This window comes from Lissotriton helveticus, chromosome 7 (assembly GCF_964261635.1).
Source record: "Lissotriton helveticus chromosome 7, aLisHel1.1, whole genome shotgun sequence".
Taxonomy (NCBI): Eukaryota; Metazoa; Chordata; class Amphibia; order Caudata; family Salamandridae; genus Lissotriton; species Lissotriton helveticus.
Window position 1 is genome coordinate 409,938,104 of NC_136068.1, and position 18,530 is coordinate 409,956,633.

The 18,530-nt window shown below is 44.1% G+C and overlaps 1 protein-coding gene across 1 annotated transcript in view; it reads left to right on the forward strand.

Annotated features, from left to right (window-relative positions):
- The window catches only part of LOC144768533 (uncharacterized), a 163,182-nt gene extending 148,505 nt beyond the window's left edge, over positions 1-14,677 (forward strand). The window contains exon 3 of the mRNA XM_078652286.1: positions 13,825-14,677. Within this exon, the coding sequence (XP_078508412.1) occupies positions 13,825-14,084 (260 nt within the window). The 3' untranslated portion in view covers positions 14,085-14,677. The remainder of the gene's footprint in view (positions 1-13,824) is intronic.
- The last annotated feature ends 3,853 nt before the right edge of the window (positions 14,678-18,530 follow it).

The following is an 18,530-nucleotide window of genomic DNA, read 5'->3' on the forward strand; positions in this document are numbered from 1 at the left end:
CTGACATTTAAAGTCTCATAGAAATACGATTACACTACACTGCATTTGATGTTGTAGAAACTGGAACTGAATGCATAATTTCACTGAACTGCCTTGTATTCTGCTTTTTTGCACATGTTCCAGTAGTAGCAGAACCATTGACTGTGCCATTCTATTCTGTACCATTGGAGTCATGTTTTGCTGTATAGGATTCATTTGCGGCATCACTTGAGCTCCAGTTTCAAATTATTTCACATTAAATCCACTATTTATTTTCCAATGGATATTTTTACCACAGATATGACAAGCTCCATATTTCAGAATATCATTAGCATTGAAATGTAAACCTCTTCCTCTACCTTAGGAACCTTGGGGCATATTATCAAGGGATTTATCTCCGCTTTTTTGGCTTTAAAAGCCAAGAAAGCGGAGATAAAATTATCTCCCTATTACCTAGCTGTCGCTAACACCAGTTAGCGACAGCTAGTAGGAGATAGCGACCATCTTGGGCCCCGCTTTGCATGTCAGAGAAATTTATCACTAATGACATGCAAAGTGGGCGTGCCAAGATGTTAGCGACTGGAAACAGTCGCTAACATCGCTATCTCCTATTAACAACTGTCCAAAAGCTAACACCTGCCCTGAGCAGTTCTTAGCCATGTTATCCAATGGGAGGTGGATAACATGGCTAAGAGCATTTGCTCGGTAATGCATGAATATCGCTGACTTTTCAGCGATATTCATGCATTTCGGCGGATTTTTATCGCTTAGGAGATAAACCTTGATAATATCAAGGCTCCTAAGCGATAAAAATCGTCGCTACACGGCGATAAAATTATTGCCGCTATGCCAACCTAACGATAATTATCGCTAGTTGTTGGTAATATGCCCCCAATTTCGCCGCCTCCCGGAGGACCCTGAAAATGCACACCAGGAACTTGCAAAACACTCTGATCACCTTTCTGAAAAAAACAGCGTCTGAACAGTCATCATTCTCTTTATTACATTTCTTTTTTAACTCACAATAAGTAGTACAATATTTTATGTATGTAATAATATCTCATCCAGCAATTTTGCATGCCAACACATCGCACTCTGTTGAACCTGCACACTCAATTCCAGATGCAAAACCAACAAAACACTGAAACAAATAGAGATGCTGCTTCTTTTTGTGGTTATCCATTCCTCCGTGTTCCCTGTAAATCTGCATTAATACCCCATAATTTTTGTGAACTGACTTGTGTACATTTTGTGATGATCTCATCATTTTTGACCTATAAACCTGGTAGTTGAGCATATTTTTGCATTACAATTGGTGAGGGCTTGTACCTAGGAACACATGTACCTGGTTCTTACTCTGGCCACTATACAATATTTTTACATTCTTTCAATAAATCCTTTGGTGCCAAATGAATTCATATCTTCCTTAAGAACTTTGAAATTGGTATAGTTCTATTCTTGTCTGTTCTCTAAGTTTTGGAAAACCCTATTGTAAAAGTCCTGTCTACTCCAAGGAACGTGCACATAAGCTCCTCTGGGAATTACTCTCAGTGAGTATTCTCTTTCAACAACTTCACATTCTGAACCACTCATAACTTTTTTCTTTTTACATTTCCATGGCGTTTCAATCCATTCATCTTTGTGCTTTCTCGCCTTCTCCCATTCTCGAGTTAAATCTATGATTTACGTGAAATTTGCTATTCATTATACTACTAATTTCTTCTTTTAGCCAGAGTCACACCCAGTTCTTCAGCCATTCTTTCAACTTTTTCATATGCACAACAAGCGTGCTTCCCTGCTTCTGAATTAAAAAATACCAATTCATCAAAAGAGAGTTTTGAATTTTACAATGATAAATATCTGGATGTACAAATTCTTCTAAATCTATTCTGTGTTTTGAAGCATTATTTTTCAAAACCCTTGTCTCACGTTATGATGATTCACCAGCCTCTGAATTGTCTTCCCTTTCACTTGGTTCACTCAACTCAAGTACTTGAATCTGAACTTGATCCTCATTATAAGGAAATGGTCTTGTTGCATAAACTAAGACTCTGACTTCGCTCTAAATGGTTTGTCTTTTACACCCACAGCTTACACGAGTGAGCTTTGTTCATGCACCAAAGATTGAATGTGAAAGATAGGTTATTGTCTTTGTCTGGGTGGCTTGGCACTTTCACAGGTTCTTGGAAAGATAAGGACAGACAGCATCTGGTCAAAGTCAGAAATGTCAATGATTCTGCAAAAATAGAGAAACTGGAGTCTTGACCTGCTATGGAGGGAGTACGACCATTTGGATTTACTGTCAGTCTTATAACAACAAATCATCCATAAATTCATCTTCCTTAGATTCACTCTTTCTATCATGTTCATTTTTCCTCTCAATCTCTTTTAATTTGGTTTTATTTGCATCACTAGCAACTATGGATAATGCACCAACAGTTTCTAAAACGTACTCATAGCATGCGTTTTTGCGCTAATGCATTCTTTCGTCCATCCAATTAGGAACATTTTTATCACTCTGACCTTTCAAGATTTAATTATGTCCTTTCTTATTATTAGCTATATAATCCCATTCGTTTAGGGCTTTAAACTACGTGGCGTTTGGCAGAGAAATCAGCGCAAATTAAACTTGGCTTAAATAGTCGTGTTTCTTCACTTTAAATGTATCATTTTCATGCAATTTTAGTTTTTAATTATATGCTGTATCTTTATGATGTCTTCTAGGCCATAGACAAGTATGCATACCATAATTCAAAAGTATTTCATGTGCAGCACTTCCAACCAGTGCGGAGCTTGCCATCCAAACAATTAATTCTTAGCTTTTGCCAAAGTTGCATCCATTTGTAAATTTAAAATCTTCACAATAGACATGCACAATTAACTACTGTAAAATTCCAAACAATATATCAAACCCACTAATCCGATAAAATCAAAAACAATAAACAATAGGTTTGTGTCTGTGTACTGGGACACAAGAGGGAAGTGAAACTCACCACAAAAGAGAAGCAGTGCTCCAAGGTACATCATCCCATACACCCTGAGCTAGGCTTTTTAACAGCAATAACCTAACCTGGAATCAGTTTAGTTCACCTTTGTGCTTACAATAAGCATCACTATTCCTAATTAATATCATTCGCAGCTAGACAATTAAGAATCATAAACATCAACTTATTTTTAAACATTCACACTTCCTTTAAATCTTCCACAGACACTTTTATCTAACTCAACTTCTCCAAAATCAAACAATATTCACACAGAATACACATCAAGACAAATTAAATGTCAACAATATTTAATAATCATCATTAAATCATTTCATCTTTATTTCGACAATGTTGTCATAAAAGAGATCACATAGGTTGAACAGTTAAAAATTGATACATTACATTCAAATACACAGTAAAAGATAGAAATGAGCGCGTGTTCTAACATCTTATCATTACATCATAGTAAATGACAGCGAACATGGATAAATACATGGCCAAATATTCCACCTTGCCCATCTAGAATTAGAGGTCAAGCTCCAAGCAACTATACAGGTGTATTTACTGGATCCTAGTTCATACAATGTTCACATACGTCCTTCTAATGTTCCACATAGCTGCTAAAAATTTAGTTAAAGCAAAAACAATTACGGGAGAAAGATCCATTTTGAATATTCTATAAGCTTGCAAACAATGCATGATCCCCAAATTTTTACATAGGGGAATTATCCACCTCCTTCTAGCTTTTTGGTAAGCAGGGCAGAAGAACACAACATGCAATTCATTTTCCAGCTCCGAGGTACAACCGGGACAATTTTTAGAAGAAGAAGAAGATATACACCACTTGCTCGTGAAAGCTCTAATAGGTAAGGAGCCGTGTCTCCATTGGGGGGGCAGCTTTCTAAAAACAACAGGACTAACATCGTCTAAGACAGGCTCAAATTGATAAAAATCTTTGATCATTAAAAACGTACCAGACAAGGTACCAAATTTGGCATTCGATATAAGAGCAGTTAAGTTACTTTCGTGGTACAAATTGACAAGATACTTGCGTGAGATTTTAATGCAAGCATGCTCCGGGTCAGACCACATTCACGAGAGACGTATTCTCTCAAATTCCTCTCTTACATACTTCAGCCAAGGAAGTTTCCCCGCTTTCGGGAGTCTTAGGACATCCGAGAGCTCTTGCCTATAGTTCTTAAGCTCTGGGGTAACCCAGAGTCTCCGCCAAAAGGTTAGCGGTATGAGGCCCAATTCCTCCTCAATAGGTCTGAGACCCAGGTCAAACCTTAGCGGCATCAAGGGTGTACTAGGGGGCAGACCTACCAGCTGCCTTAAAAATTTGTTCTCCGGACGGCAATCGCGGAACTACACTTGTGACCCCACAGTTCGCCACCATAAATTACTGCCCCCCGTGCCTGCAGTTTGTATATTTTCAGGGGTGGGCCAATTGGTTTAACAGAAGATTTATTTAAGAGCTTAAGGATACCCCCGCTATTTGAGACAACTTGAGTTGCGATTTTATTTGATAGTGCACCCAAGTCATACTTTTGTTTAGGGTAAGCCCCAGATACTCAAAGGTCTGAACCCTTTCTAGCTGGACTCCACCTATCACCGGGTTTGGGCGTGTTGTTACCGGGCGATTAAAAATCATGAATTTCGTTTTCAGAGTGTTTATTTCCAACCCCCGGTCCCTGCAAAAAGACACAAAGCCGTCCAAAACTCGCTGGATGCCCATAGGGGTCTTCGAAAGCAATAAGGTATCATCTGCGAACATGATCGCAGAGATCCGACACCCAGCAAGTTTTGGAGCATCACTGTTGGGAACAGCATTCAGGTGTTTGATTACCCCGTTGACATAAAGGCAAAACAGGGTGGGCACCAGAACGCACCACTGTCTTACCCCCCTGCCAACGGGGAATCTAGCTGACAAGGAGCCATTTTTCCCACACCTGACCTTTGCGAAATTCTCAGTATGGAGTCGGATTATCATGTTCAGAAGAGGGGGAGGAATGCTCAATTCCAAAAGCACAGTCCACCGTTTCTGGCGCGGAACTAGATCGAAGGCCGCACGAAGGTCCACGAAAACAGTGTAGAGTGAACCGCCCTCGATCTTAACAATTTTCAAAAAAAGCAGGGTTAATCAAAAAATCTGGTCCGTGGTGGATACATTCTTTCTAAACTCTGCTTGATAAGGGCTTAAGATGGCAAACTCCTCCGTCCATTCTAAAAGGCGATCTAAAATCAACCTTGTGAAGAGCTTTTGCTGCACATCAATGAGGCTGATTGGCCTGTAGTTGGCTGGGAGCAGAGGTGAGCCCTTCTTGAAGATAGGGACTATCTCAGCTCCCAGCCAAGTACTAGGGACCGCCATACCCCCTAGAATTGCATTGAAAATAACCATTAAATATGGAGCCCAGACCATAGGTTCATGCTTTAGTAGGTCGCCAGGTACTTTATCCAACCCTGGGGCTTTACCGGGTGGAAGTTTGAGAATAGCAGCACAAACCTCTCCCTCGGTAAACTCAAGCTCGATCGTTTCAACAATAGAACTAGGAACTAATCCCCCTTGTTCCAAATCATTGATAGGATTGTCCCCCTGGTACAAAGTGTGAAAATGTTCTTCCCACACATCCGCAGCAATATTAGGTGCTACTGCCAATGCTGGGTCAGCCAACCCAGGGTTCACAATTAGCCAGAACCTCCGGGCATCCCTTGTTAACAGAGCAGATGTTAATTTCGCCCAATTCTCGTTGCCCCACTCAACCTTGGCATGATGGATTAACTGCCTATATTCTGTCCTCCTTTCTTTTATCAGTGCCCTATTATTTTTTTGTTTCAGGGCCTGGAGGAGCTCTACTTTCGCCTTCCTGCAGGCAGTATTGAACCAGGTGGGTTTGTTACCCGCTCTTTTCCCTCTTGGCCCTGGGGGATTTAGGATCTCTGCTAGACTATTAATTAGTTCCTTGTTAAGATCTCCTAGCTTTAAATATAGTTCAGGAGAGGGGTGCTGCAGAGTTAAAGCGCCAACAGCTTCCAATACCAGAATTGCCCGAGCATATAGCTCCGCCACTAGCTCTGGATGGCTAGCCAGTTTGTCCCATCTAACCCTGCGCCTGTTATTTGATAAAAGCACCCTATCATCTAGGCCATTCTCTGCATTGCAGCTATCTTTGAGGATACCAGGGGATAGGAAGTCTAAGATCAACGTGTTGTGATCACTTTCGCCCCTAGATACCACTCTAAAATCAAGGACCTTATGCCAAGCACAGCTCTCAACAAATATATAGTCCAAGCGTGACTCCTGCCCAGGTTTATTAAAAGTGCACTTTGAGGGGATATCCGATTTTACACGGCCATTGCAGGCCCTAATTGAGTGGTTTACAGTCAGGGCCATGATTTGGACAGCCAGTGGCGCCCATGACCTGGGCGGTGGACCCACCACTTGAGGTATTTTCCAGTGGTCGTCCTCCTCCTGATTTACACCATCCAACAGGCCCACAAGCTGCTCAAAATGAGAATTGAGATCTCCCCCTACCACAAATGTAATGCCCTGGGGAATCGCATTTAGAAAGGAGGAGAGCTCTTCAATGGTTCTAGACTCAGATGTAATACTCACAGGTCTAGAGTAGATATTGACCAACGCGAGTCTAGAAGCATTCGGCCACTCCAGCACCACACATTGCACGTCCTCTGTTGTAGTATCCAAAACCCTGGCACTACAGCCCAAATGGGTTCCCACCCAGATTGTTACCCCCCCCCCGACGGTCTACCCTCCCCCCCCCCACCTTGCAGGGACTGAAAATGAGGCGAAACCACGCCGGAATTGTTCTTCCCTCGCCCAGGTTTCCTGGAAGAGGCATACGTCGTTCGTATCTATAAAAGAGCCCCACTCAGGGCAGGCCATTTTGTTACATAGACCTGCCACATTCCAGGACAAAATTTTCAATGGTGTAGGGTCAGTTGTACGTCTTTGGATTAGCGAAGTGGATTCTATATCGCTGGCTAAAGTATTTGCATTATGAAAATTAGCTTGCCCCATAACCTGACTGTCGGTGGTAGGCTCCTGTGAGGCACCCATCACTGTCCCTGGGTGGTTATTCCTCACACTACCCTCTTCCTGGGTCCTATGCTGATTCATGGCACCCGTCCCTCCATCTCGGGCCCCAACTCTGCATTTGTAGTGTAGTCAGTCTACCTGGTCCAAGCAGCTATACATGTTGTTATGAGGATAGTAGGTGGGCATAAAGGTGTCATAAAGATTGGTCCTGAGCTCTCTGATCTATCCCCTAGATCCCACCCTTGTCCAACCATCTTCGAACCCTGGTTCAGATTGAGTAGTAACAGGTGGGTAAAAGAATGACAGTGGGAGAGTCTGTATTGCAGTATCTGCTCTGCTGCCCGCCAGTTGCAGATGTGCGAGACTATCCCGGGGTTCCTAAAATTAACCAGCATACAATCACCCTTGATATTTTTGTTGGTATGGCCCACCCAAGAGACCCTTCTAACCATTAGGATTTCGCTTGAAATATGGGGGGGGTCTATAGGTATTCAGCCAGCTTGCCGCTTTATTCTTCAGAGAGGCAAATGATTCTACTGCTGAATTACTAAGCTCAGGAACACCGGTTAGAACCACTACAAGAGGAGCAGCCTCAGGGGGTAAATTAACTGCCTTTTTCAGCCTCACTCTATTGCCCTCGTCGTTGATCCGCTCAACATTCTCGTTAGTCTTTCTACCCATCCTGGTAGAGCTAGCCGGGACAGCCGACTCGGTGTTCTGTGCTAAAATAGGGGGAATTACTGGGACAGGAATATATGCTGAGGGGGAGAAGTTAGGTGGAAATGCACCCCCCCATTAGAGTCGGGCTCCCTCTGTGTAATTTCCAAAGATTTCAAATGATCCACCATAGCCCCAGTGGCCGTTTCTATTGTTTGCAACCTAAGATCGATGAGATCAAGTCTATCAACCAAGGGGTCAAGCAAAGATTTCAGAATACTACCAAGGGCAAGAGTAAACTGATCGCCCCCGACCTGTGCTGCATCCCCAAATCTAAATGCGGTGGGCTGCGCCACAGGAACAATTTGGGGAGGTAGGTTAATAATACCACTATTTGCTGGAGGGAACTCCCTAGCTTCTGTGAGACTTTTGGGCTCATTATAAGGGGGACATTTGTCTAGCTTTGCTTTTTTTCCGCCCCTTGCCTGCGCCCCTCGTTTTCCTTTTGGGACAGCCCCTTCCCGAATTCCCTGTGACTGTGGGGTATTAAGATCATGCCTACCGTCAGATAACACACTATTATCGAATGATGGCACAATAATGGCCTCAGGGATAGCCGGTAGAGAATCTCTATGCGTTCCAGGGCTAGTCCTGAGCTCTTGCAATACAGATGTTATTGTCTGGTCAATACTGTTTAATAAAGCAATAGGAGAATCCACAGCCCTTTCAGGGGTTTTAGTATTAGCTAATAGACCCAATGAGGATCTTCTAACATTTTCAATTCCCTGCGACAGTCGTCTTTCTAGAATAATTAATTCATTAGACACGATAGAATTTGCTCCAAGCAAGAAATTGTCCAATGCACCTGCCACCATGGCACTCGATGCTGTGGCTTTGCTTCTAGTTTCAAGGCTCGCCATTGTCCTAGATCCACGGTAATCCTCCACCCAATAGTAAATAGGCACTCGTTTGGCACTGACTCAGTCAGTCGGAAACCAAGGGGGTGGCCCGGTCCGGTCCTACACGGTCTGTAACGGGCTAGAACGGGACCGCACTTGGCCCGGGCTTCGCCCGGCTCCCACCCGCGCGTGTCCCGCATCGCGGGTAGATGACGACAGAGTTATCCTCCCAGGCAGTGGGCGTGGGCGCAGAGGGAAGAGGCTACAGCTGCGGGTGAAATAGCCTGCTGGTCCTCGCAGTCCCTCCGTTAGAAACTCCAATCCAGGTCAGCCAAACACCACCACTGTGAGCGGCTCCCGTGAAGCGGGGGCCGCGAAAAGTTATCACGAGTCCAGGCAGAGGGCGTGGGCGAAGAGGGAAGAGGATACAGTTGCGGGTGAAATAGCCTGCTGGTCCTCGCAGTCCCTCCGTTAGAAACTCCAATCCAGGTCAGCCAAATACCACCACTGTGAGGGGCTCCCGCAAAGCGGGGGCCGCGAAAAGTTATCACGAGTCCAGGCAGGGGGCGTGGGCGCAGAGGGAAGAGGCTACAGCTGCGGGTGAAATAGCCTGCTGCTCCTCGCAGTCCCTCCGTTAGAAACTCCAATCCAGGTCAGCCAAACACCACCACTGTGAGCGGCTCCCGCGAAGCGGGGGGCGCGAAATGTTATCACGAGTCCAGGCAGGGGGCGTGGGCGCAGAGGGAAGAGGCTACAGCTGCGGGTGAAATAGCCTGCTGGTCCTTGCAGTCCCTCCGTTAGAAACTCCAATCCAGGTCAGCCAAACTCCACCACTGTGAGCGGCTCCCGCGAAGCGGGGGCGCGAAAAGTTATCACGAGTCCAGGCAGGGGGCGTGGGCGCAGAGGGAAGAGGCTGCAGCTGCGGGTGAAATAGCCTGCTGGTCCTCGCAGTCCCTCCGTTAGAAACTCCCATCCAGGTCAGCCAAACACCACCACTGTGAGCGGCAATAATGCTCCATTATCAACAGCCCATGTACCACATACTGCAAATGACACAATACCCAAAACAACAACATGTGTCCCAAAACCTACTGCGTAAGACCCTATTAATACTCACCAAACAAACTTCTGGGCAACATCTACATGTGCTGTGGCAATGCTAAAAAAACTCCAGGATTCTCCAACTCTTTCTCAACCAAACAGTTCCACTAATTAGCCGAATTGATTAATTATACCATTCCCTGTACGGGCCGACAAAACTGTTGAAGTAATTAACTATTAAGCATTTAAAGGAATAATAAGCCGAAATCCCACTATCTTAGTCTCTCATAGACTCAGTCCAGGGCTCTTAATAAAACCTGCACAACAAGATTCTAAAGTTAATCACCTTATGGGTTTATTTTAAAAAAAATGCTATCATTACAAAACTAAAGTAGTTAATAAATAAAGTGAACAAGCAAGCATATCGACATAGGTTCTGTCCCCCCAAAAACACATAAGCCCAATGAATGTTTTGAGTAAAAGTTTAAAGGAGCATTCATCTCAACGCAGAGGTCTTCTGGACCATCTCCAAACAGCACACTATTTATAATGTTTAGGAACAGAAGACACACACATTCGTAGCATATCATTTAGTAGAATGCTTAGATTCGAAATGTTTCATTGATGACAACCAATCAGTCTATTAGTTTGCAAGGCACCCTCAGAAACCCTTACTTCATACTGCATCTTTTTGGTTAAAACTGTACATATAATAAAGAGATGAAACCATCATTTATGAAACACAGTACTGCAATAGCTTGTCCAAAAACCAGCAGAGCTCAGCTAAGCAGCTTTGAAAATTGTAACAGTCCTGAGCATTCTCCATACTGGAGGAAAGAACATGTATTATACATCTGTTTAACGAAGAGACCTTGACTGGGGCTATATTTTCATTGCTTTTCTTAAATATAGAAAATGCATGTACAGGGAAGGCTAACATGCATTTTTCTGCAACCTGGTGTGGCCTAATTCTGCTAACTGAAATATGGCTAAATTAAGTATTACTTTCTAGCAAATCAAAACTTGCTGACACCTGCATGAGGAGGAAGAGAACAACGTGAAGCACATGTTGCGCTAGTAACACCTGTATAGGGCCGATTACAAAGTAGACAACAAATATGAAAGTACTAGGGGCCCGATGTAGGTAAATTAGACTTACCGATTCATAAATACCAAATTTTACCAATTCGGTATTCATGAATCGGTAAATCTAATGTAGGTAATTTTTCGGTAAAAAATACCGAATCGGTAGGATTCGGTATTTACCAATTCTGTAATTACAGAATCGGTATTTGTCATTGATTCCTATGGGCCTTGAAGCCCATAGGATTCAATGGCAAATACTGATTCGGTAATTACAGAATCGGTAAAATACCGAATTGCCAAGGGGGACAGGGTGTCACTTTGACACCCTGTTGCACCCCTGTTTGTGGCTTGTGTGCCATGTGACAAACATACATGCCCTTAGGGCATGTATGTGTGCCACATGGCACAGGTGTACATGCACAGATGTGCATTTACACAGGTATTCGTTATTTACCATGCAATAGTATTACATGGTAAATAACGAATCGGTAAGGGCCTGTGGCACTGTTTTCAGTGCCACCTACATATTGATTTACCGATTCGGTAAATTTACAGAATCGGTATTTTACCGAATCGGTAACTTTACCGATTCGGTCAATATACCGATTCTGTAAATTTTAAGGCCCCTACATCTCCATTTGCAAATACTGGTCGGTAACGGCCGAAATCGGCCGTTACCGACCGGTATTTGCCGACCTACATCTGGCCCTTTGCAGGTCTGAGGCTACAATTAATTGTTGACATGAGTACCACATCAAAGATTTATTTAGGGAGTTACATGTATAATCACATTGGGCCTACAGAGAAGAGCATGTTAAAGATCCAGTTTCAGACATTCAGAGGGATGTTGCTGTCATTTTTCTTTAGGCCTCTCGAGAAAAGGGAAATTAATTTTCCTCTGAATTATCCTTAAAACCTGGTTGATCTGTCTAATGCACACACATAGAGGTACACGCAGTCACTATGATATTTTCCTCTCTTTAAGCAATTGAGACCCAAGATGGATTGCAAAGTCTTCTTCAGGCAGTTTCACACCCAAAGTCAGCGTCACAACTGTGCTAGCTAGTTGAAACATCTTAGTGTCACTAAGCTAATTTCTTTTTGCTAACCTGTGAAAAGATCAATAATACGTGTAATGCAATTAAATAATAAAAAATGGTAGAATAGTAGACTTGTTGACATTAAAAAGAAAATAATGTAATAAGTAAGTATCCATGCAACGAAGAATACACTACACCTTGATGTGATCAGATGGGATGTGGGAACATGTGGCACTCTCTAAAACTCGAATATAACCAACAATGTGTTACGTGCTAGAAGAATACAAAAATAGTTCAAAGCATTTAGGGATCATAAATGATTCTCATACAAACGCTCTGTTGACACAGTTGCTAAAGCAGTCTGAAGTGTTGCTAGCTGCAGCACACAGAAGTAACCTCAACTTTCTAGGTTAGCAGTCCTCACTGAGGGGATATGTACAAGGAAGTGGCGGAGTGAGGCGTTAGCCATCATGGCTTAACGCCTCACTCTGCCACTTCTGAAACACAAGGCTGCACCATATTTACAATTATATGGTGCAGCCTTGCGTTTCCCCCGCGATAGCGCTACACATAGCAATGTAGCACCAACGCAGGCACCTGTGCACTATAGTGCAAGGGTGTCTGCGTACAGGGGGGGATTGTTTATATATGTAGGAAGGCGTCCCTTCCTGCACATAAATAATCCTGAAATGCCATTTTGTCACTTTCATGTGGGCTGCCTAATGCAGCACCCATGAAAGCCACAACATGACCGTTTTTTTAAAGATTGTTTATGTACAGGAAGGGGGACAATGTGTGCTACACAAGGCAGCATACATGGAAAAAGCAAAAACGAGGAGAAATAATGCATTTCTCCTCATTTTGGAGTCTTAAGACCAGGTTTTCCCAGGTCTTAATTTTGGTGCTACCTGCTATGTATGCTGCCCGTGTACATTGGGGGCAGCGTCAAAATCAATGGGTGTTGCAGTTGAACTCCCACCGCAACACCCACTGCCCACCCCTTTCACGCTAACGATAGCAGAGTTCATTCACGCTAAGTGGCTTAACGCTGCCTTGTAAATAAGGCTAAGCCCCTTTTGCCACCACAACATCAATAAAAGTGACGTTGTGGTGCCAATAGGGGCTTGTACATATGCCCCTAACTTTTTAGATTTAGTGCAGCCCTGCCAGGAGCTTGCACTAAGGGTGGCTATCTGTGGAAGCAAAGCACTGAACAGTCAGGAATGTTGCAGGACATGATTAGAGACAATGGTGCAAGAAGAAACCTAAATGCATAGGGGATTAAAGGATGGTGGGTGTATGCTGCCCAGGATGCCAGTTCGACATATGCCCCTGTCGCTCTGACTCTGGATGCTCTATGGAGACATCTCTAGCAGAAACAGTGAAGAAAGGTATAGGAGTGGCTGTAATCAACAAGGAGGTTCGATTTAATGCAGTTAAAACTTCAGTATTAACCCCTTGTGTGCTCATGATGAGACCAGGCCGTCATGAGTCGCAGTTGAGCTGTGCTCATGGCGGCCTGGTGTCGTCATAACGCCGCCGCTCCGCCCACGCGCAGTTAACTCCCCACCTGTGCGGGAGAATTAATGAGTGGGCGGGGTCGTGACGAGACCAGGCCGTCATGAGTACAGCTCCACCGTGACTCATGACGGCCTGGTCTCGTCATGAGCACCGTGCTCAACCCCGCACCGTGGGGGAATTAGCCCCGCAGGGAAGGGGTTAAAAACAATGCATATAGGAAAGTGTTGTGATTTGGAAGGGTCAGAAGAGAATACAAAGACCGGTTCTTTGTTCCAACCTTCTGTTTGTTTAAAATCCATTCTCTAATACATGGTATCTCCTTCTGCAGGAAACTGCCTGCTACCATGCTTCCTTACTCATCACTACCTCTTTTACCATCTCACCCCTTGTCCATCTGTTGGGGAAGGAAATGGTGTCCAGTGTCCTTATTGCAGGGCTCAGCGGTGCCTGTGCTTCAGGGCTTTAATGAGCCTCTCACATTACGACATAATGGAAGATGGATTGGCATCATAGTCACCATACCTCATTTCTTCTTACTTGTTCCTTTTCACCCACAGAGTCTGGCCACGGAAAGGAGGAGGAAGAGGTTGCGCCCCCAGTTGAGCCCTCGCTAAAATATGGCCTGGAGACCCAGCAATTGGTAATTCAGGTGAAGGAGGCGGTGGACCACCTGCAGGAGACGATAAGCCTCATGAAGACTGATGTGGAGAAGTGTGCAGCTGGCAGAGAATACAAGGCACTTAGCCATGAGCAGGAGAGCGAGGGCCAGAAACTTGTTTCTGTTCTCAATGCGCATCTGCACAATGACACATTCTGATTGCTTAAAATATGGTATTATATTCAAGCCATATAAAGGTCACACATTTAGAGGCCCTCAGAGCATAGGGGAGGCAAACACCTTTACATTTTGCAGTGGTCTGCCTTTTACTGTCACAAAGCTACTTCACCCAAGTCTCAAAGCCCTTTGGTTTACATTTTGAAAGGCTGGGGCTGGTATTTTTATCAACTGTTGTGCAAAATCTACTGTTTTCTTGTTCAGTCTAGAGATTTTAGCTGTTTGCTTTTAAACAAATTGCAGGCCTGATTTTGTGAACATAATTCCACTCAGTAGATTCTCCTCCAGATTTAGCATTCTCTTCCAAAAGTTGCAGGAGTTTCAATTGCCACCAAAATCTGATTAAGGCCGTTAGAGCAGTTCAGACTGTTTAACACATTTGATGACTATGTATGTTTATTGCTCATTACACCCCAACCCATCTCCTGAAGGACATTTCCTTCCTTTTATTACTCTTTCTGTGAAGAGTGCACTTACAACATTCTTGATCTTCCAGCCAAAGTCTTCTGCCTCCCTCATCCATCCCCAAATGTTTAAATTGTTTGCTCAACTTTATTAAAAGCTCTTAATGTGCATTTTTGCTTTTTCGTTTCTCGCATATTCAAGAAGCCTTGCATCTTTAGATAGTCTCTTTACGTATTGCATTTTCCAACCTACAACGAAAGGTACACCCAATCTCCCTGACTGGCGAAGATATAAAATGTTGAAAAGTGTGCAGTATCCATGTATCATACAAGGCTGTGCTGTCCACCTCAAAAGGATGTATATCAACTTATTTTGAAGTGTCATTTAGCACGAACCAGGTGTTTCAGTGCTTTACAGCTAGCATAGAGTATAGCAAAGGGCATTCAGAACAAAAATTGGGAGAAGAATAGACACAGCCACTGCAGGTAAGAGCGGTGGGGCCGTGGGGCCAGGTTAGGGGGATTTTGAGAGACAACCATGAGGGAAAATTAAATAAATAAATAATTTTCCCTCGTGGTCATCTCTCGAAATCCCCCAACCTAGCCCCACGGCCTCACTGCCCTTACCTGCAGTAGCCGCGGCTGGAGAAGAGGGTCAAATAACTTAGACAGCAGACATCTCTTCATGGTCCAACATTAAGAGACCAAGACCCAGATTCTGAAAGGTGCCATGAACCAGAGCGTAGCAACAAAAGAGACTGCACTGCTTTGCTTTACATGGAGAGTGCAGGAATGGACCATATTCACAGAGATATGGCACTCTCCTCCCGTGTCCCTTGCGCCAATGCTGATTTCAGCTGCTATGCACCGAGCACACACCGTAGTGCCATATTGCTAGGTTGCGTGCCTGAGTCTGGCATAGGTTTTGTACAGGAAGGGTACACATTTAAAATATTTTCCTACTTTGTATGCTTGCTGCACACTGCAGCAAGCATGCAAAGTCGGATAGAAAGTAGAAATGAAAACATTTCGCCTTTTAATGAGTGCTTCCCAGCTGCATTCATTTTTGGAGCTAAACTCTGTCTACTAATGTTAGTTGATAGGGTTTTGCATCAAAAAGCATAGGTGGTCACATGGCAATGCCCATGCGCCACCCATGCAATGCCCCCTTGACGCAAAGTAATGCAAAGCAGCGCTTCACATTGCTTTGCGTTACTTTTCCATACAAACCAAAGCTAATACCAATTAGCGTTGGTTTGTCAATCCCCAAATAGGTTTAGCGTTGAGTTACATTACAAACATAACGCTAACCAGACACTAAACATATGTAAATCTGGGCTCTAACAATGATTTCTATGGGTTGTATTACGTTAAGAACCCTAGTGGTGCATCCAAGTGCATCCACTTTTTCTTGTGCCTGAGGGGCACTGTAGTACAGACGCCCCCACAGATGCTTGTATGGTCCCTTCTAGGCCTCTTCTGCTTGCACAAATACAGTGTCAGCACTATCATATGAGGGCATTCCCTTATTTTTATGGGAGTGTGGGAGTGTCGCCCTATGAAAATGAGAGAAACACTTTGCCTCTGGGCAAGTGCTGTATTATGGATGCAGGGACAGAGGCAAAGAGACTGTCGAAGGTTCATTGACTGTACAACATAATGGTGCTGCACAGTCAGTATAACCCCTCAGGGCAGCCCTCTAGGGCTGAAAGGAGGACTTGCGGACCCCTCAGACATACCCTGTAGTTAGGAGCAGTCACTTACTGCACCCATGTAGGAAATTGGGTTACTGTCTGAGGGGGTGAAACCCTACTCAAGCAGAAGCAGCAATCCTTGCCAGGGTGACATTACCGACAAATCCTAGATGAACCTCTGCTAACCCTCTGTTAGCTTGCCATTAAAGCAGACGGGCTTAACTTCGAGGCAATGTGTAAAGTATGTATGCAGCACTTCAAACAGTAATTAAGTAAAAACACAATGCAAGAAAACTCCCACACAATTTAGAAGAACAAGGTGTAATGTAATACATTATTTGAGACCAAAATGACAAAAATTCAATCAGACTAGGAGAGATGAAATGTTAAAGATTTAACTGAAAACAATGCTTAGAAGCACAAAGGGCAAACTGTAGTTATCTGGTTGTGCTGGGCCAGGACAAAGGCACAAATTCAGGGCAACCGCAATGGAGTGTGGGCCAGATACCGGGACCAATTAGGTCCACTGAACAAAGTACCTTTAATCCTGGTTACAAAGCGTGGCAAGATCCCATGTCGAGGATGAGTCAAGCAGGGGCAGTTCACAGAGACTGCGGATTGTGTTGCAAGTAGTTGCGCCAGGAAGCAGCGGTTCTGATGAGGCCTTCAATAGGGCTTGCGATGTGAGGTCCTGCACGGGCGTAGAGGTGCAGTCGACAAGGGACTGCAATGCAAAGTCTTGTGTCAGGAATGTGTTGCACAGTGGTAGTTCCAGGAACTGCGAGCTGCAATGCAAGGTCCTGCACCAGGGATGCATCGTGCAGCAGCAGTTCCGGTACTGGGCTGAGAGGAGATGCATTGTGCATCTGTGGTTCTGATGAAAGGTGTGGAGAGATGCATTAAGTTGCGTCGGTTCTGTCCAAGAGACACCAGCTGGGTTGGCAGAGCACCTTCAGTCCCACTTCCAAGGGTCATATAAACATGATCAAGAAGCAACAAAACAACATGTATACGAATAAAGTTTTTGAAATAACAACAATGCAATCAAGTGCATCCAGCACGTTTTGCCTTATAACAGGCTTCCTCTGGGCAGCATTGGATAAAAAGGCATTATGAGCCAATCTGAGAAAACAGTGTTGCAGAGGACCACCAATCATTCAGAGCACACATGTAAAAGATTGATTTGCATACATCAAAGCTTTAGAGATAATTAACCTATGGTATGGTTAAGGTCGAATGTTCGGGTTTTTGGGATCAGCCATCCAAGCTGTTTTCGGTAAGAAAACCCGCATCCAGTAATCAGGTATTTCAGTGTTCGGTATGGATTAGCCGGATTGTCTTATAATGCCTTATGAAGACAAACTCGAACAAAAGGACCTACTATTCATGTTTTCATTGTTTCTTGTACAAACTTTATTTGTATACACTTTGTTTATGCTCTCAATCATGTTAAATTTCAAAACATTGTAACCTTTTGGTAGCTGGTCTTTATAGGTGGGCAACCTTTGCTTGGAATCCAGTGATTATTTCAGGTGGTGCAGCAACAGGACCTCTAGTTGCCGAAATCTGTACATTTTCCACTTCCAAGGGTCCAAGACTGGGGTGGCACCACTTAGGGGCAAGACTCATAACAGACAGAGTCAAGGTGGTAGGAGCCTTCATGTTCCTAAGGCTCTGATGAGAAGGCCATCCGAGTAGCTAGTGGAAGATGCAGGTCCTGTCTTTTTCACGCAGGTAGCAGGGCCCCATGCAGCAGGGCAGCAGAGTAGCAGGGAGGCAGAGTGGCAGTCCGTCTTGCAGCTGAGCAGCAGAAAAGTCCTTCTTAGTCTACCAGAGACCCAGAGGTTTTACTAAAGAGTTGTGTCTGAGGGTCCAATATATACGCCTGGTGCCAGTTTTGAACTAGGAGAAGGTCCTGGAGGTTTCCAGCCCAGGAGGTGTTTGGAATTTCCTGCCTCCCTGCCCTTCTACCAGCTTGTCTTGGGGCAGAAAAACTAGTGTCAAACCCTTTGTGAGTGCACTCAGGTAGAGGCTTTGTGATGTGGTAGGTGACAAATCCTCCCCCAAATTAAGTCAGAGATGGCCCATCCTGCCAACATCTATTCCCCCTTTGTCTCACTGTCTGGAAGCACAAAAACCAACAGTCAATTGCACTTATCATGTGACTTAAGATACAGGCTGCAGGCACCAAATGGTTGGGACAAGAAATTCTAACTTTATATAAGTGGGATTTTCAGGATAATGGCTTACAATCTGACTTCATCATTAAAGAGGATTTTAGATTACAGTTCTTTAGACACCAAATCCAACAGTCCTACCTTCTCCCAATT